Genomic DNA, 20,330 nt, shown 5'->3' with positions numbered 1-20,330 from the left:
TGGGTGGGGTGCCCTGGTTTGTGTTTGGCAGGGCAGTTCAATGATTAACTGTGTTGATACTGGCAATAGCAATGGGCTGAACTAGAATATAGCACATCAGGAAACTCCCGCTCCAATTCAACGCCTCTTCTGCTTAACAAACTCAAAAACAGCCATGAGTTATTGTTGTTCATGAAGGTTAAATGTGTGCAAATAAAGGGTGATATTTACAGAATAATAACAATTCATTCAAACTAATATTTTGATTATTGGACAGCAGCTAATGTTGTTGGCCCAAATCTAAACTAATCAGGCTCTTATTAGTCCTTTCAACCTCTCTGCGTCTTTACATTCAAACACCTACCTGACTACCTACCATGACTGAACAGTTATCTATACCCCTACAACCCTTATAGCGTCTTTGAGATCACTAAAAAGCGCTATATAAATCTAATATATTATTATTATTATTACAAATTTAAATGAGCAATGTCGTTTACACTTAACCGTATTAACATGTCACTTAACACTTCATTTCATGTGTCTCAGTTGGACGTGTATGAGTGTTAATGCAGGAGAAAAGTACAAGACAGCTGCCTCTGTTCTTGTCAGTGTCTCAGTTCACTGCGTATGTGTGAGTGCAGCTGTTGTCGGGCCATCTTTGAGTTAAAAGAGGAAAGAAGAAAAAAAAAGACGTATGTGGCGAGGAAATCCCCTGCAGCACGCCAAAATCCAAGGCAAAAAATAAAGTCTGCAGCAGTCAGTCACACTCTGGTTTTAATGGCACACACACCCAACCTGAAATTGCTCCATTTGATGATAATTATGAGAGATTTACTTCAATAGCACATTGTTAAAAATGCAACCAATGTCAAAACAGCCTATTTTGAATTTCCCTTTTGACAGCTGGGGGAAGTTTGTGCTGTGGTGTTGTTCGCAGCATGAATTAAATAGATTGAAGTCATCTCAAAGCTGCAGAGAGAGTTATGGGTGTTGCTTTAGCTTTTGACTTTTTTGTCTGCATGATTATATAGTGGCATCATGATGTGATCGTGCAAACAAGCCATGCACTGTACTGTACTGTATACACAAGTTAGTATACTGTATATAAGAGGTCATCTATACATTTCTCATGAATGCTTCTCTCTTCGTGTCATGTGTGGTATTTTTGCATGCATTAATGTGTGTACGTGCTGCCAGCTACTGTACTGTACAAGACTAACTAAATGCATTCAGGTTTTTTTTGTTCATGTGTTGTGTTACTCAGTAAAGGCAGGCCACACAGTTGGACAAACAGGCTGTGTTCAGGCTCAGCGTACAGTATCAGGCCATTTTATGGGAATTCCCCAAGTCTCACAGTGAAATTGCTTCCCCCCCTATTCACCAGTTTCCTTAAAAAAGTGCCTCTCTCCGACAAGCTGAATGTGTGGGTGAGTTGTTGTGTATTTGTTTTAACATTTGAGGTGTATAGTAACGGAGCATACTAGATTTATTATCATTATTTGTGGCAGTGTCTTGTTTTCTTAAATTATTATTCGGGGCAGGTTGAATTTTAGTTTTGTTGTCACTGAAACGAGTGTTGTTGTTCTGTGTTTGGAACATTACATGGGAGGTAACAGCATGAAAAGATTGATTTCTGCCCTATATGATGCCATAAGCTCTGTAATTGTGTGGTATTTTCTGTCTTAGTGGGTACTTGCTTGCCTTAGCAAACACCCTGCTGCTAAATATGATTTTGTAATTCTTTACAACATGAATATATATTGCTAAATCCATGTAAAGAACAGTATAACATGATTTTTTAGCTTAAAAATAAATTGTATTCTTCTTCTATCATTAATATTATTTATACATGAGCTTGAGGGAAAAGTACTTGGCAATCTGTCTCACTGGTTTCTTGGTCGTAGTTTCGATTTTCAGTAAAAAAAAAGTGATATGAAGAGCCTGTCAGAGTTAACATTGAAGCTTATCTGTTGCCAGTCTGTGCACATGTTGTCCACATTTTTGGCATAGTGATAGAGAATCTTCAGTGAGGACGACCCTGGTTTAAGGCCTCGGGAGGACAGCTGGAGTCATCAGTCGGCTAACAAAAGGACATTTTGTATTAAGCAGCACAGAGTTAATGACTATCAGCTGCTAGGAGATGGGAGACTGGACTGTCCTTGTGTCTCAGCAGGGTGGGGTGCATGCTCTGTACTTGTGACACTGTAGGCTTCAATCTGATGATTAACCCTTCCCACATGTCATCTGCTCACTCTCCTGTCTTAGTGCAATAAGGAAAATGCTTTGAAATATTTTGGAAAATTTAGGTGGGAGGAAAAAACAAAGTTTGTTGCCTCGGAGTATTCAAAGATGGGTGACATTTCCTGTATCCTCTGGCTTTTGTTTTAGTGCTGGCAGGCTCAGAGTCACTAGCCTGTCTATATATGGGAACATTTTGTACCTATAAACAAGGACAATGTGTTTGGTGGTCTAATAACTCTCTTTGGAAACACATTCACACGTTTTAACAGTGTTTTCTGGTCTGCTGGTCCACATACTATATGGTCGAAAATGTTATTGTTTGTCGTTTTTGTGGTTTTATTGAAGCACATGACTCTTCAATTGAATGTAAAGCAGTTTAAGCGGCTTTTTTATGTATGAAAAGGATTTTCAAATATGGTTTATTGTTATTAAAGCACACACACATTACATTACGGGCTGTCTACCCACACTCTTGTTTTCTCACTAATTTACTTTCTTTATAGTTTGGTTCTCATTCATTTATCAGAGTGGTTAAGTCAAGAAGAGAAATGAGTAGTATAGTGAAATCCTATTTTAAATTCTTAATCATGGAAAGTACTATTTTTATATAACCTATTAGTAAACTGGTTTCTCTATTACAGTATAGGTTAAACATGTACGTCAATATAACTTGTGTACGCCATCAATGTGCATTTTTTTTTTCCTTACAGGAAGTAATAATGGTTGCCACATAAAGAGGAAAAACAAGGGTGTGATTCTGATTAGTTTAGATTTATTTATCAGAAATCGTGTCATGTTACATGGTTTGCAAACTGGGTGTTTCCTGTGTTAACACAGCATGCTTCCTGATAAGACCTCCAACTTGGCTGATGCTCTGAAATCTAAAACCATTATGGAGGGTTTGTCTTAATTGTTGTTGTGGACAAGCACAACTTACTTGTGATTCATATCACACTTTTTGGTAGTTAAATTAATAATTTTGACCCATTACAGAGCTGTAGAAACGTACAATACTCAGTTGGGACTACCACCCCTGTGTGGTTCAGACTAATTGTGTGTCACAAGATGAATTGCATCAGAAGTAGTTTGTGCTTCCAGTTAACTGAAGAATGATCTATGTAACTCCCTGAGGAGGAAATATGACCGCAGATCACCTGTTTGTTTATTCCCACAAGATGTCACTATTGCTCTAAATCAGTCATGTTGGTCAATCAGGTGCTCCTCAACAAACACCTCTTAACCTGTGACTGACATCATATTTAAATCATATTGCATTTGGCTTCAAGACCAGGAAAACATGACATTTAATCTTCATCATGGTATTATTTAATGTATCACGGTCAGAGCTGAAAGGATTGATTCATTCGTAAATTAGTCGATTGACAGAAAACTAAGTAGTAGGGCTGTCAAAGTTAACACGATAATAACACGTTAACTGAAATTCGTTTTAACACAACTAATTTCTTTAACACATTAACGCAACATGGGATTTTTAGGTTGTAGCAGGTTCAGTTTTAAAGCTAGAAGGGTTCCTTGACCTCTGACCTCAAGATATGTGAATGAAAACGGGTTCTATGGGTACCCACGAGTCTCCCCTTTACAGACATGCCCACTTTATGATAATCACATGCAGTTTGGGGCAAGTCATAGTCAAGTCAGCACACTGACACACTGACAGCTGTTGTTGCCTGTTGGACTTGAGTTTGCCATGTTATGATTTAAGCATATTTTTATGCTAAATGCAGTACCTGTGAGGGTTTCTGGACAATATTTGTCATTGTTTTGTGTTGTTAATTGATTTCCAATAATAAATATACTGTATACATACCTTTGCATAAAGCTAGCACATTCGCCCACTCCTACGTTGATAAGAGTATTAAATACTTGTGCAATTAATTTGTGATTTATTGCAATTAACTATCAACAATCATGCGATTAATCTTGACCAACTTAATTCGTAATTTTGATAATTTGTTTGTGTCATTTAATGCTCAAATATCAACATTTAGTGTATTGCTGTGTAGGCCTATAGTGTATTACTTCTGTGACTGAGGGTCTTTAGGTTTTGGACTGTTTGTTGGACAAAGCAATCACTTTGAAAACGTCAACTTGAGCTTCATGGAATTTTTTAAAAAATATTTTATAGACTGAACAATTAATTGATAAAGAAAAATAATCGTCAAACTAATCAATAATAAAAATAATCATTTATTGCCCTAATCACAATATGAACATTATATATATATATATATATATGACATTAGCTTTCATACCAAATATTTCTTGTTAACCTACAGTGTGGGTTTTAAAAGATCAATGTATCTTGAACAAGGCCTTATGTATTGCCCTCCTATAGTTCAGAGGAAATGAGTGATGCAATCACAGAAAGCCCCACCAGCCCCTTCTCTAAATTTATCAATGAAGACAAAAGTCATTCTGTGAACATGGTCGGGTTTGTCCCATGAGGACTATGTTGGGTGAGTTTCAAGAGGTAAAAAAAGAAGAATAAGAAGTTTTTAAAATTAAAATTATTAGATAAAAAAAGAGTGATTTTGATGATCAGTTTTACTCACCCATAGTGTCATAGATAGATAGATAGATAGATAGATAGATAGATAGATAGATAGTAACTTTATTGATCCCGAGGGAAATTCAAGTTTCCAGCATCACAGTTCCATAGTGCAAAACATGTTAGTAAAAAGGCAGTAAAAAAGTTAGTAGTGCAAAGTACAAAGTACAAAAAAATATACCAGATATAAAAATACAAGGAGAGGAAGAAAACTGTTAAAACTGAATATAGTGCAGGGTAACAGCTGTGATACACAACTATTAAAAAAGTGCAGAAGAGACTGTTAAAAATGAGTATAGTGCAGGGTAACTCCAGTAGCTTAGTCTAAAGTGCACTGTGTATGAGCCATTCTTGCACAAACATGAATATTCATGTACATATTTAACCGTCCATGTGTCATTCTGATAAAAATCTCTACCATGAAATATGAATTAGTTAAGCATTTTGGCTCCAGTGTTTACATTGTAAACACTGTACAACACCTCTCTAGGGAGGGGGGGACAAAGGAGGACGGTCTGCAGGACAGATAACAGTCTCTTCTGCACTATATTCACTTTTTGAATAGTCGTGTATCATAGCTGTTACCCTGCACTATACTCACTTTTAACAGTCTCTTCTGCACTATATTCACTTTTTTAATAGTCGTGTATCACTGCTGTTACCCTGCACTATATTCAGTTTTAACAGTTTTCTTCTTCATCTCCTTGTATTTTTATATCTGGTATATTCTTTTGTACTTTGTACTACTAACTTTTTTTACTGCCTTTTTACTAACATGTTTTGCACTATGGAACTGTGACGCTGGAAACTTGAATTTCCCTCGGGATCAATAAAGTTATTATCTATCTATCCATCTATCTATATTTAAAAGTCCTTTCATGTGTCATTCTGATAAAAATCTCTACCATTAAAATATGAATTTGTGAAGCATTTTTGGCTCCAGTGTTTACATTACAGTCAGTAAATATACAAGATATAAAAAATACAAGGAGATGAACAAAAATTTTTAAAACTGAATATAGTGCAGGGTAACAGCTGTGATACACGACTATTAAAAAAGTGCAGAAGAGACTGTTAAAAGTGAATATAGTGCAGAAGAGACTGTTAAAAATGAGTATAGTGCAGGGTAACTGCAGTAGCTTAGTCTAAAGTGCACTGTATATGAGCCATTCTTGCACAAACATGAATATTCATGTACACATTTAAAATGTGTCAATCTGATAAACTCTCTACCATTAAAATATGAATTAGTGAAGCATTATTGCTCCAGTGTTTACATTACAGTCAGTGGCCTCCTGTTGGTTCCCCACACTGACAGAGGCAGCTGCTCTCTGATTGGTCCTCCGGGCTGTCAATCAAACCCGCTGTTTACATCAAACGAGGTGGAAATTCCCGGGTTACAGCACAGAGACCAGTAGACCACTTCCGCAATAGATGTCTGGCAGAGAGAGACGACGAGAGGCCACTGCGAGCTGAGAAAGGTACCCAGACAAAAAGACACCTCTTTGTTCTTTTGTCTGTCGTTTAAACTCCAGCTTTCCCACTGACTTACTGCGTCGATAAAAGTCTCTGTAGTGGGGTTAAAGACAAGAAGAAGCTAAGCAGGCTTCCTGTCCCGTCGTCTTAGTGATAGTGGTTGCTAGCCACGAGCTAACGAGGATGTTGCTAGTAGCAGCGCTTTGCATGACAACAGCGAAAACTAATATTAGCCTTCTGCAGCCAATCAAGGTAGCTATCATTTGATAGATTGGGCTGTATTTGACTCTCGGCTATTTGGGTGAGATGTTTGTTAGCAGGATTCACGTAACATTTTAGTGTTTTTTACTCTGCTTTTGTGTCCCTTTTCCTCCTAGGATATGAAGGTTGTAGTTGTCATGTTTTAGCCATCACAACCACATTGCTGCCATATGTTTCTCTCTGGCAGGGCAGCAGTGTGGTGATGTTGTTGCTACTTTTGTCCTCTCAAAGCTGTCTTTATTTTCTTTACCGAGCTTAACTGATAGTTGACACTCAATAATAATAAATTATAAATTGAGAAAAGGTGTTTAAAAGGTTTTTTTCTAGCTAGGTAACTCCCTGTAATGTAACATGTCTGAGTGGGTGGTATTTTATTTAATCTGCCATTAAGAATGAAACAGAAACACCATTTCTGAGTGGTTGTAATGTTAATCAAGACTCCTGCCATATGTTTCTCTCTGGCAGTGTAGTGATGTTGCTACTTTTGTCCTTTCAAAGCTGTCTTTATTTTCTTTACTTTACCTGGTAGTTAACACTAGTGTGCTGCTAAAAATTATAAATTGAGAAAAAGGTTTTTCTAGCTAGGTAACTCCCAGTAAGGTTACATATACAGTACCATGTCTGAGTGGGTGGTATTTTATTTAATCTACCATCAAGAAAGTAACAGACACACCATTTCTGAGTGGGTGTAATGTTGCTACAGTATAAATTGTGGATTCAAGGGAGTTTCTTGTGTAAGCACTATGAGAACCAAGAGGTAAACTTTTTGTCTCATCCTGGATTATGAACGTTGTAGTTGTCATATTTTAGCCATCATTGCTGCCATTTGTTTCACTCTGGCAGGGAAGCTTTGTGGTGATGTTGTTGCTACTTTTGTCCTCTCAAAGCTGTCTTTTATTTTCTTTACCTGATAGTTAACACTAGTGTGCTGCTATAAATTATAAATTGAGAAAAAAGGTTTTTGTTTATTTGTTTTTTTTGCACAATTTAAGACTATACAACATAACAAAACAATAATGAATAATATACAGCGCAGGAAGAGGCAAAAATCCCACTGGGCGTATCTGAAGCCTCCACCTTGAGAGACAAGATTAATAGAAAGAGATAATATGACTACGTAATAGTGATAACAAACAATTAGGACAAGATATATATATATATATATATATATATATATATATATATAATAACAACAATGACAATACAGTAAATATATCAAAAAAGACAAGTGTGTGTTTTCTAGCTAGGTAACTCCCAGTAAGGTTACATATACAGTAGCATGTCTGAGTGGGTGGTATTTATTTAATCTGCCATCAAGAAAGTAACAGAAACACCATTTTCTGAGTGGTGGTAATGTTACTACAGTATAAATTGTGGGTTCAAGGGGGTTTCTAGTGTAAGCACTATGAGAAATCAAGAGGTAATGTTTAACTTGCATATTTTAGCCATCATTCCTGCCATATGTTTCAGTCATGCAGGGTAGTATTGTGGTGATGTTGTTGCTACTTTTGTCCTCTCAAAGCTGTCTTTATTTTCTTTACCTGATAGTTAACACTAGTGTTGCTATAAATTATAACAGAAACACCATTTCTGAGTGGTTGTAATGTTGATACAGTATAAGTTGTGGTTCAAGGGGGTTTCTAGTGTAAGCACTATGAAAACCAAGAGGTAAACTTGTTTGTCTCATCCTGGATTATTATCTCCATCATCTGTTCAACATGTTGCCTACCTCTCCATATACTTTCAAAATTGCCTCTATGACACCTTTCAATTTAGGATTCAAAGTTGCTTCTCTTATTACAAAGAGGGGGGGACCACAAGTCCTCAGTCCTCTGTGTAAAAAGCTTTACTATCAGCACTTTTTGTTTTCTATAAAGGTCAGCTACATCTGCATTTTTAAAAAATGTTGTTCTTTTTATCTTCCGCCGAGTATTTCCCCGGTACATTTATGTTTTTTAATTAAGCCGAAGATAACAGTTTGTCTCTTGTTTTTTCCACAGTTCAGAGGACCATGTCTAGGAAGTGAGCAACGGCGATGGAAGGGAAAGGCCCGTACCGCATCTATGATCCAGGTGGGAGTGAGGTCAAGGCCAGGGATGAGGCCGGAGGGGGAAGCAGCTATCGACAGCTACTGGAGGAGAACAGCATACTGAGGGAGCGGATGAAGGGACTTAAGAGCTTAGGTAGGTTCCTAAAGACAGCATGGTTACCTCAAAGTTGTGGATGGAGAGGGCTAATGCCAGCTGCTCTTTGGCATTACACATCTGTTTTGTGACTCAACACCAGGATTTTATTTTTCCAGATTGGTGTATATATGTAAAAGGGCATTCATTTCTTTATTATAGTTTGTAAAATCTATAACAGAATTGCATTTTGTAGCAGCACTAAATTCATCATTTGATTTTAACTTAATGCACCCACAAAGGCATAATAGGATGTCTTCCATAACAGATTACATGACTGAATTTCCAGTCAAAATATACAAATGCATGGGGGCAGTTCCCTGTCATGCAGCAAATGAGGTGGAATGTAGTAAAACCTGATGATCTTCTTCGGTAGTGCGTTGAAAAGGTTGCATGCGATGTGGATGGCCTGATTGCTCCTTTTGTGACTCACCAAAGGAGTGCTACTTGCACGTATATTCTCACTGAGCTTCTATCATATCATATTTGACGACTGCTTGTGCTGATAGATCTAGTCTTGGCAGTGTTTGTTGAAAAAATGCAAGATAGATCAAGTGAAATTCAAGTGAAGTGCTGCTGGACAAGAGACAAGATCTCTCTTAAACTCACAGGTGATTTGCTGGAAGAGTCTCAATCGGAGGCATCAAGGCTTCGACAGCGAGTGGAGGAACTTGTGAGAGACAACGAGGCCCTCAAGTCCTGCAGCTTTGCCGCCAGTCTGTGTATGGGAGGACCCATTCAGACTGAGACACAAAGTAGGTCTCGCATACTTGGATTATTACTCTGGACGGTGTTGTAATCATACGGCATGCTGTTCTTCTTTGTGGAAACTTGCATTAACTTTGGTTTTATATGCCATATTTCAGGTAAACCCTGTTTACACCCCACTGCAGAGCAGAAAGAGGAACAAACAAGCTGTTTAGGGAGGACCCTTCAGCCTGAGAAGCCCACTGTAAGTCATTTGTACTGAGTGAGAGCTTTTGGTGCTGGCAGAAACAACTTTGTGACAATTGTGGAATTGTAAATAACACCAGATACAGACGTTATAAGGATCTAGACTATGACATCTGGCAGCTCTCAACTGCAGGATGTTTACTTTATTTTTTCAAGTTTATTGATGCATTTACAGTCCCTACGTGTATTATGGTGCTATTTACTTTTTGGTCTTTCCAGGAGGAGTTTGAGGTTGTGAATGTAGATGCGAAGACTTCAGATGCCTTGACTGTAAGTACCAGACTTTTTTGTGACACAAATTATGATGAACAGAAACTCCAATTTTTGTAGTTCCAAAGAATATTTAATTTTACCAAACTATTTAATATGTTTAGGATATCACAATGCTCCTGGTGCTAACTCCCAAAAGTAATTATTTTGTGTAATATATTTAGGCTAAATTCAACCTTTCCTCTTTATAGCCATTTCCTCAATATTAGGAACATGTCTTTGGTGCGGTGACTCACCAACAAACTCAATACTGGTTGCTCCAGCCTGAATCAGCCAGGGGAAAGTCCAGGATTATTACTGACTAGAATTACACAGCTGATTCATTCACACACTACATCCTTGGGAATGTGTTAATAGGACACTATGCCAGAATATTTCAGGCACACATGTTATCAAAACTAATGTTGTTTTTTTTACTACCCTGTCATATTGTAAAATTCTCTAACCTACTTTGGCACAGTTTCACACCCGAAGAGAATATTTTTGGTAAAAAGTGTTACCACAGGCAACTATTTTCTCTTTGGACTAAATTTAGATCCAACTGGACAAACGGGTTTGAGTTTTCAGTTATATCAGCTCCTGCTCGTCATAGAAATAGTAGCACGATGACTCTTACAGTATGCTGATCTTTAAGTCTGGCGATGGTTGAAATACTGTACATACGTAATTGTTAGCTCGCATACTGAGTCAGCTTGAGAGGGAGGACTGGCTGACTGTTTTACCTGTGTGTGTACATTCAGGCTGGGTCAGTGGCAGGAGTAATCCCCGTCCTGCCTCAGGAGAACATCGAGCTAACCAGCCAGCTGAAGAGACTAGAGAGCTCCTTCAGCATATTCGCAGAGGAGTCCAACCCGAACCAGCTGTTGGCTCACCTTGGTCGCATGGCTGTGGAGTTTCACCATCTCTCCTCTAAGGTCCAAAAGAATGAACAGAGGACTTCCCTCCTACAGGTATGCGACACGATGACAGTATGAGAGAAGTAAAAAAACTACAAAAGCAACCATCACTCATTAGATTTAAGCTTGTTCTCCAACATGGCATTACAGGCATTTAAGAGTTTATTTCAGTTAGCATCATGCAGTGGGAGCAAACATGTATGTAGAATGATTTATCATGATGTCACAGGAAATACTTTTCCATACGTTAACATCATTATTTGAAACTTTTGCCACGTTGAATATGCATATCCGACATTGTAACGTTATACTGTATATATGACAGAAAATAAGGAAAAGCATAATAGGTCCCCTTTAATGTTAAAATATTAATGTATTTACTGTAAACCATTCACAATAAATGTTGCACATTGACTTTAATGACATGCTGGATTCATAGATATGATAATATGATAATTTAAGGGATATATTTCATAGTAAAATGTTGTGCTTTAGGAAAGGAGTCTTTCGGTGGTAGATTTCAGTTGTAGAGTGTGGAAATAGGACAACGGTCTTTGTTTTTAATGTATAAAGTTATATTCCCTTCTGACAAATGTTGTTTCCCCTCTGCAACAGTAGTTGTGGTGTCTTATACAGTTGTCTGTGGGGGCTTGGCATTTTTCTGTGCATGACATTGACATAATCAACTACAACTACTACTACAGGCACACAACACAAGCTTTCCTTTTCTGAACATATTGTCATTTTAACTGTATTAACTGTATTGCTATAGCACATTTCAGAACAAAGTGTTTTGCAATAAAAGGCAGAGTAACAGTATAACATTAAAAAACATTTTCAATATAAATTTCAAGGCCTGTAAAACATATATTTTCAGATAAAGAGGAGGTTGCGTAGTACCAGTGGAAGTGCATTCACCACTTGGAACTTCTGGAACACATTACGGCCTAATTTTAATATACCAAAGTAAAGCAATAATTGCAGTGACTTGGTCTATATTTAATATATATATTACTATAATAATATTTTATATATTTTATATACATTTGTATTATTCTTTTTATTATTAACTACTAAATTCAATTAAAAAAAAAAAAAAATCTTTTCAAAACCTCACATAAATTAAAAAAAGTCAAGTTTTTCAGTTTGTGGACTGAAAATGTGAAATATAGGACTGAAGAATGAAGTATTTCCTCATGTATCTGCTCATACACATGTACAGTATTCCTTTATCATTTTCACTCAAAGTATTGTTTGAGTTGTACTATTGTGTTAAATGTAATTGCTTCTGGCTCTGTGTAAATTTTTTTTGATATTATACAGAATGATGCCATTTTAAATGATATGGGGTTTTGTGGTTTTCTAGACTCTCTGTGAGCAGCTCAGACAGGAGAACAATGAGCTTCGAAAGAAAATGGAAGAGGATCATCATATCAGGAATCAAGACTTGGAACATCTGAGGTAATGTTTTCCCCTTTCTTTCACATTTGACTGGGCTTTGTGTTGCTTCTGCTGGAGCACAAACCTTATTATCAGTAAGGTCAAATAGAACACATTGTGAGATCTGCAGTATATTTCCTACGTCCATTTTCATTCCTCTGATCTTTCTTTTTTTTTTTTAAACTGTGGGACAATTTTGTTTCTCATGACCTTTTGAATGTGAGAATAAGCCCCCCATTACTGTTTGAGTGACACAACATTGACATTGTCCTGGATGTTGACAGTTGACCATGCTTTCACTTTTGATGGGGGATTATTCCACTGCTCTCTGTTGGCGTCATTGCACCCGGCGGGTATCATAGGTTCTTCCCAAAGGACATCCTGAAGCTGTCTAAGGCTTCAACAAACTCTGGGAAGGGACCTTGCTCACAAACATTATCATTTTCATTTTCTCTCTGATTCAGACTGGAGAATCAGAAACTCAAGGAACTGGTCACGGGAGGAGCACCAGCAGCAGCAACAACAGCAGCATCTACAGCGCCATCTGACACCGAAGCTCCAGAGCCCAAAGAGGAGCCTGTGAAGGAGGAATCAGCTGCTGTCAGACCCAAGATGGAGGCCACCACACCGCAGAAGGTAGTTTAAATTAAATATTTTTTTTTACAACTTTGCCTCATATCAATAAATCTGTCACCTTTTACATACCAAATACATTTTTTATTTTAAACTTTTTTAGAAAAACATTAAAGGTTTTCTCAATTAATTTGTGACTCATAACTTCCCCACTTCTAAACTCTTAACATGTGGGGTGAGAGTAATGGAGGAATGTTGTGGATTAAGAAATGTTTTGTGTGCCCCCAGAGTGGAAAAGCCGCTGAGAAAACTCCAACTAAACCTTGTGATGTAGAGGTGTACGAAAAGAAGATCAAGCTTTTGGAGAAGCAGAGAAAGGATGTGAGTCTTTTTTTGCTCTTACTGCTCATCCTCTTTTGCCATAGGGGAAAGTCTGTGTATTTAGTTTCCTATATGTTCAGTGTCATTTGTTTCACTTTCTGGCGGTGCTTGCAGGTACTGGAGGTGAACAAGCAGTGGGACATTCAGTGGAACTCCATGAAGTCACAGTTTGAACAGAAGGTACAGTAATGACTTTACAGCTGTTGTGACGGGTGTGGGAAGACATCGCTGAGAGCTGCTGAAGGAGAATTAACACCTAATTCTCTCCGAATTCCTCTGAAAGACATTTTAATTTGTCATTTAAAGAGAAATTTTAAACAAATTTTATAAAATCACGCTATTTCAATCCAGTACACCAAATATGTTTGTCTCATTTTTTATCTGTTTAATTTCTAGGAAAATTGAAAGACCTCTTCCACATGCCAAGTTCTTTTTAGATTCAAAGCAAAGCACTTATAAAGTGTACAAGGATACATCTACATGTACAGTACAAAAAGAGCATGGAGTATTTATCCTGCATTTTCCATAAAACTGTCCACACTCAATATAAATATTGTATATCTGGACAGTTCTTTGGGATGAGATGGTCGCACCGTAAAGGACAGAGGGTGTCATATCACATAGATTGTAAAGCCCCGTGAGGCAAATTTGTGATTTTGGTCTATACAAATAAAATTGAATTGAAAAAAAAAATTCTTTATCTATTGACCTTGGTTCAAAATGAACTCTATTCAACACATTTTGCATTATGCCAGTGGAATAATAAATACATATTTTTTTCTTTACCATTTAAAGTTGCCTTTGAAACGACAGATGGCAGGCATTTTGCAATTCGGAAATATCTTTAAGGAACACAGGACGCTGACGTTTGTGTGCATCAGTTGGCAGTGAAGCAGCTGTACGTGTGTGTGTGTTCTATATGCTTGTCCAGTGGAAAGGTGCAATCTTGCAATAGCTCGCTATCTGAGCATACTTACCACAAGGCTTGTCACACCTCAGTGAGAATTCCCCTCACCTCTCTGGTACCCGCTGACTTCCTCATGCGGTGCAGTCAAGAGGGCAACAGAGACACACACACATGTACACACTCTCACACTCATACTCACACACCTACGCGTGTGCACACCCACAGTCATGAACAAACCTACATTCACACTTTGTTGAGACTGCGACGCCATGCAGCCTCGGGTTTACACCGCAGAACCCTAGATATATCCATTTGCGTCACTATGTTCGTTCATATTTTACACAAAAACAGAACTGTGTGTGCTTGCAAATGTGTCCCTGTTACTGTGGTTTAGTTTATAATTTCATAACGCACATTTTTTAGGTCGTATCCGAACGCATGCAACAGCTGATGTTTATCTTTACCAGAGAGATGTTGTCTCTGAATCCCATTTTTTTTTTTTGGTTTGTGTTTATGAGAATTGTATCTTATAACTGTGATTACCTTGTGAATACTGTCCTCAACTAAATGTTTTAAATTGTCAGATCACAGACCTGAGACAACGACTGGCTGAGTCCCAGAAAACTGTGCTTGAGCTGGAGGCAGAGCGAGAGCAGAGGCAGCGCGACTACGACAAGAAGCTGCTGCTGGCCAAGTCCAAGATAGAAAATGTACAGGTGAGAATGCAAGGACACAACGTCCAGGAGGAATTCGTCTAAAATTTCACAACCACTACACAGAAACAAGGGGGGGAAAAGGAAACCTTAAGAAAGGTGTTTTGGGTGTGTATATTTCAGGGGGAGAAGGAGTGTCTCAACACTGAGACCACTGAGCTGAAGCAGAAGATTCGCTACCTGCAAGATCAGCTGCTGCCCCTCAGCAAACAGAGGGAGTACCAGGAGAAGGAGATCCAACGCCTCAACAGGGTGAGTGCACTTCATCTCTCTCTCTCTCTTTCTGCATCTTTTCCACAGAGACATGTCCTTCAGTGTAATACTTATTTTGTCTTCCTCCAGGCTTTAGAGGAGGCCTTAAACCTGCACACCCCGTCATCCTCCCAACAGCAACAGCCACCTGGTCAGGGTAACTTTGCCGATGAGGCCAATAACCGGAAGAAACAGGAACTGCTCACTCAAATTGCTGTACTAAAGGAGCAGGTCAGACATGCAACAAAACATACACACACACACACAAGTACATAGTTTTATTGCAATTTTACACATATTTCCTCATCTGCATTTTAATTGTTGTTTTGTACTTCAGGTGAAGATCTTTGAAGAAGACTTCAGAAAAGAGAGGAGTGACAGGGAGCGAATGAATGAGGAAAAAGAGGACTTGAGGCGGCAAGTTGAGAGACTCCAGGGTCAGATTACTAATTTGACCAATCAGGTAAGCTGTGTTTTTGCAGTATGTTCTCCTGAATATGTAGCATGATTAGGAATGCTTTAGCTTTTATTTCTTGCATTGAACCTAGGGCTGTCAATGGATTCAAATATTGAATGGCATGATTGTCCATAGTTAATTTTTAATACATTTTTTATCTGTTCAAAATGTACCTTAAAGGGAGATTTGTCAAGTATTTAGCACGCTTATCAACATGGGAGTGGGCAAATATGCTCACTTTATGCAAATGTATATATATATTTATTATTGGAAATCAATTAATAACACAAAACAAAGATAAATATTGTCCAGAAACCCTCACAGGTACTGCAATAGGCTTAAAAAATATGCTCAAATCATAACATAGCAAACTAAAGCCCAACTGGCAGTCAGTGTGCTGACTTGACTATGACTTGCCCCAGACTGCATGTGATTATCATAAAGTGGGCATGTCTGTAAAGGGGAGACTCGTGGGTACCCATAGAACCCATTTTCATTCACATATTTTGAGGTTACAGGTCAAGGGACCCCTTTGAAAATGGCCATGACAGTTTTTCCTCGCCAAAATGTAGCGTTAGTCTGGAGCGTTATTTAGCCTCCTTCTCGACAAACTAGTATGACATGGTTGGTACCAAATTGATTCCTTGTGTTTTATATTTTCATATGATGCCAGTATCTTCACTCTAGCTTTAAAACTGAGCCCGCTACAACCCAAAAATTGCAAATTGCATTAAAGAATTGAAAATTGAAAACAAATGTGCATAAACACATTATCGCGTTAACTTTGAAAGCCTTAATTGAATCAAAATTATAACTGAATTGCTCTCTAATGTGTGATTTGTTTTTTTTTGTTGTTTTTTTTCATTGTGTGTTTGTGGTTCAGCTTCATCAGGCACAGAACGAGTGTCAGAGAGAACGTACGGAGAGATGTAAGCTGGAGAGACTGCAGATGCAGCATCACAAACAGGTACTGGATGCAGCTCAGGTCTGAGCCTGGTCGTGTTGCAGACATGTTGAACTCTAAAATGAAACGGTGCCCTCAGCCTGGATAGGTGATGTGTTTGGTCATTTTGGCCACGCTTTCATGTACATTTAATCAGGGCCAAGGCATTCACTGAAAGTTGCTCTACAAGCCTTTGGGATGCATCATGCAGTAGGTAAAACTTGCAGACTAGCGCCCCCTTGTGACAGAATGCAGTCACATAGATGTTGACTGTAATAAGTTCATACTGAACAAATGAATACTCCAAGACAAGAGCCTCACTCCAGCTAGGTTTGTTTGTCAGTGCATTCGGGATCAGCAAGTGGAGCGTTAACACTCCTCAGTGGGAGGCAGGAAGTTTGAAGGTCAGCAGTGGCCCACTGCGCTCGCTGAGAGTAGCAGCCGCGCACTGATTGGGGATCACGTGTGTACTTATGATCCCTCGTAGGGGCAGCAGCAGGAAAGACGTACCTCAGACCCCACGTCAGGCTCAGTGAACGGCCCGCTGAGCCCTCCCTACTGTGGTCCCTTTGTGCAGGTGGGACCGCAGGGCCTTGAGGGCTGGCCCGTACACTTCCCTCCCCGGATGCCCAATGCAGCAGGCGCCACAGCCGCAGCCGCCGCAGCACCGCCCCCTGTACGAGACTTCCAGCCTGTTACCCCGGTAAGGGTCCTCTAAGGCCCCTCTGTCTCTGTCTCTGGAGTGACTCTGAGGAAACGAGGCTCTTTTCTCTCTCAACTCTACTCCCCCTTATCTTTTTGGGGGGAACAAGCAGCTATAATTAGGTCTAACTGTAGCTCAACCTAGCCACGCTTACATTCAATAACCATTGTTAGGTTACGGCAAAGACTTGAGGGCTGCTGGTTGTGATGAATGGGTATATTTAGTGAACTAAGCTGGTGCTTTCTGTTTGGTCAGGGTTTTCCTTGGCAGTCGTCATTCCCGCAGCCGAGAGGGGCCAGAGCAGTAGGAGAGAGTTCAAGACCACCACCAGAGAATGCAGGTATGCTACAGCCAGCCAAGTACAATATTTTATTCTTAATGTTTGTTATAAATCACATTTTATACACTGTTTTATTGCTCAAAGGATAAGGCTGGAGTTGCTCTGTATTTCGCCTTATTTTCAACAAAATGCCATTGAAAGACCAAAACCAACAATGTGTTGTAGGAGGGCTGTCAGTTGATTGAAATATATGTAATAGCGATTAATCGCATGATTGTCCACAGTTAATCACACGTTTGTATCTGTTCAAAATGTACCTTGAAGGGAGATTTGTAAAGTATGTAATACTCTTATCAACATGGGAGTGGACAAATTACCTTGCTTTATGCAAATGTATGCATACATTTATTATTGAAAATCAATTAACAACACAAAACATTGACAAATATTGTCCAGAAAGCTTTACAGGTACTGCATTTAGCATATAAAACTGCCCAAAACTGCATGGGATTATCATAAAGTGTGTTTGTCTGTAAAAGGGGAGACTCATGGGTACCCATAGAACCCATTTTCTTTCACATATCTTGAGGTCAGAGGTCAAGGGACCCCTTTGAAAATGGCCATGTCAGGTATTCCTCGCTAAATGTAATTTAACCTCTTTCGGAACTAGTTGGTACAGAGGGATTCCTTTGATTTTTCTAGTTTCAAGTCATGCTAGTACCTTCACTCTAGCTTTAAAACTGAGCCCGATACAACCTCTGAAAGATCGAATAACAGCCGAGCCCAGCAGCGGCATGACAGATTTTTAAGAGGTCAATTAAAAATCGCAAGTTGTATTCATGCGTTAAAGAAATTGATGGCGTTATAGCGTCAGCAAGAGAGTCCGTCTCTCAATACTTTTTGAGTTTCCCGTCTGTGGCTACAGAGACATTAGTTATTAGTTGGATCAATTCATTGTGGTTTTGGTCTTTACATGAGATTTATTGACATGAAAAATATAGAATATTGCCATCAATCATCATCGACTCAAAAGATTACACCACACAATGGCTAAATGTTTACTGTCAAATGTTTCAAAGGAAGTGTGTATCAGCAAGTTTGTGAACGTGAAGATGACGCAGACTTGTTCCTTTGTGTGCCTCCAGATCAGTCCGCAGCAGCTGCAGCAGCAGGATTTGGAAAAAGGGAGCGACAGAACATTGACCCTGGAAAGCACTAAAGCATCACCGTACCCACCAAACGGAGTCTGGGTAGTAGCATGAAATCAGTTTGTTTTTGAGTTGACAAGGTGTGATTTGATCTATAATTTTCCTACTGAACTGTAGATATCCTATTGTAATGTTGTTTATACTTGCGTTTTATAAGGCTATTTGTGAAACACTTCGCTATTCTGAATACATGCTACATGAAATATTATTTAGATTTTTTTATCAGGAACTGAAGTCATTTGTTAAATAGGTTGGAATAATTAACATTGTTCTTTTTTTTCCAGAAAATATACCTATGTGCTTGTATCTCTGCAAAATATGTAACAACTTGACACTTAGTTTGTTACTTGTAGAGTTACAGGAAGCCATTCCCCAATACGACTAAGACAACATATACTCATTCCAACAATGAATGATTATATACATTGAATCATAGGATTAACAATGTGAATGTTGATTGATTTATGAAGACTTCTTCAGTACCATCGATGTTATAGAAATGTCCCATACGTGTAACTGTTCAAAAAGTGGTTGTTGAAATACAAAAATTTTGGGAAATGAATTTTGATGGTATCATACCAAAAACATGATTGTGATTATTGATAATTTATTTATAACCTGCTGTTTTGATAGTTGCATTGACTAAGTGTAAATCATTGTCTTTAGTAATGCTGTTCTTTCTATGTTGTTAGTGTAATCCCAATATATTGTAGCTATTGACATTGTATGTTTGTATCAGACACAATACACAATGCACAGTACATACACAACCTTTATTTTCCCCATGATGATGGACCTAATCTCATTAAACACAACACTTCTACTTGACCACAATTGATTTGATGATTTGACCACTCATTCCGATATTCATACTCATCTTACTGCATCTTGTATCGCCCACAGTTTAGCCCCGACATACAGTAAATAGAAGTTACAGCGTCAAAACCTTTAGGCAGCAGAGATGACGGTCTTCCTCTTCATACAGGTTATTCCATGTTAAGCGACAGCAAGAGGAAGATTTTCATACTTTATTTGGAGGCCCTAGATCCAGTGTTACAGCAGTACAGCCGCTCCTCAGAGGACAAACCTCTGCCAGGATGTCTGGCTCTGCTCTCTGTCCACTTCAACAACCAGCAATCCATGCCGTGCCGACTGACCTGTGAACTGCTGTAACACAAAGTCAAGAGCCCCGATAATAACAGACACATGATCCACACCTCGAGATACTACGTGTTGCTATTTTAATCTCAAATCAAGCCACTGTTATAACCGAATACCCGTTCAAATTCCTTAGTGAAGGGCTTCAAAAATGTGTGCAGATGAATTAGAAAAAGCTCCATTTTATCAAAACAAGTTACAGGGAACAAAGTCCTGATGGGTGAGAGCTGAAATGAGAAATTGCACTTTGAAAGGTATGCTGTAATTACTGGCAGTTGTATTTTCTTGGTTTGTAGCCCTTTTTTCTTTTTTTTTTTGCTGTAGGCAAAAGCACATGTGAGACTTTTTGTATTTGACTGGCTTAATAAATCTATTCTAAATGTCTATTAGCATCTTACCCTGCGTATTCATGTTCATATTTCTTTTCCATTTTTATTGCACGATAGAAATGTCGGGGCCACAAATTTGCACCTTTCCATGACA

The 20,330-nt window shown here is 38.5% G+C and overlaps 1 protein-coding gene across 6 annotated transcripts; it reads left to right on the top strand.

Annotated features, from left to right (window-relative positions):
- Nucleotides 1-1,269: 1,269 nt before the first annotated feature.
- Nucleotides 1,270-20,231, top strand: tnip1 (TNFAIP3 interacting protein 1). Of its 6 annotated transcripts, none has more exons than XM_074648235.1 (18): nt 1,270-1,409; nt 8,530-8,712; nt 9,324-9,467; nt 9,579-9,664; nt 9,886-9,936; nt 10,677-10,886; nt 12,199-12,293; nt 12,737-12,908; nt 13,134-13,226; nt 13,341-13,406; nt 14,718-14,849; nt 14,970-15,098; nt 15,189-15,329; nt 15,436-15,561; nt 16,439-16,522; nt 16,986-17,201; nt 17,457-17,541; nt 18,627-20,231. In XM_074648235.1, the coding sequence occupies exons 2-18, from the start codon at nt 8,565-8,567 to the stop codon at nt 18,698-18,700; spliced, it is 2,052 nt and encodes a 683-aa protein (XP_074504336.1). In that variant the 5' UTR covers nt 1,270-1,409; nt 8,530-8,564; the 3' UTR covers nt 18,701-20,231. The 6 variants fall into 6 exon arrangements, with proteins under 6 accessions (XP_074504336.1, XP_074504338.1, XP_074504335.1 ...); XM_074648237.1 differs by lacking the exon at nt 1,270-1,409 and adding an exon at nt 6,141-6,273 and having other exon boundaries at nt 17,076-17,201; XM_074648234.1 differs by lacking the exon at nt 1,270-1,409 and adding an exon at nt 6,141-6,273.
- The last annotated feature ends 99 nt before the right edge of the window (nt 20,232-20,330 follow it).

Source organism: Sebastes fasciatus, chromosome 10 (genome assembly GCF_043250625.1).
Source record: "Sebastes fasciatus isolate fSebFas1 chromosome 10, fSebFas1.pri, whole genome shotgun sequence".
Lineage (NCBI taxonomy): Eukaryota > Metazoa > Chordata > Actinopteri > Perciformes > Sebastidae > Sebastes > Sebastes fasciatus.
This window is presented reverse-complemented; position numbering and strand designations above follow the sequence as displayed.

What these genes read in the sequence shown, in the direction of transcription:
- tnip1 (XM_074648235.1), top strand. Translation starts at nt 8,565, where the DNA reads ATGGAAGGGAAAGGCCCGTACCGCATCTATGATCCAGGTGGGAGTGAG. An exon ending in AGAGGACTTCCCTCCTACAG is followed by an intron (nt 10,887 to 12,198) that starts GTATGCGACACG and finishes GTGGTTTTCTAG; the next exon opens with ACTCTCTGTGAGCAGCTCAG. An exon ending in CCAAGATAGAAAATGTACAG is followed by an intron (nt 14,850 to 14,969) that starts GTGAGAATGCAA and finishes TGTATATTTCAG; the next exon opens with GGGGAGAAGGAGTGTCTCAA.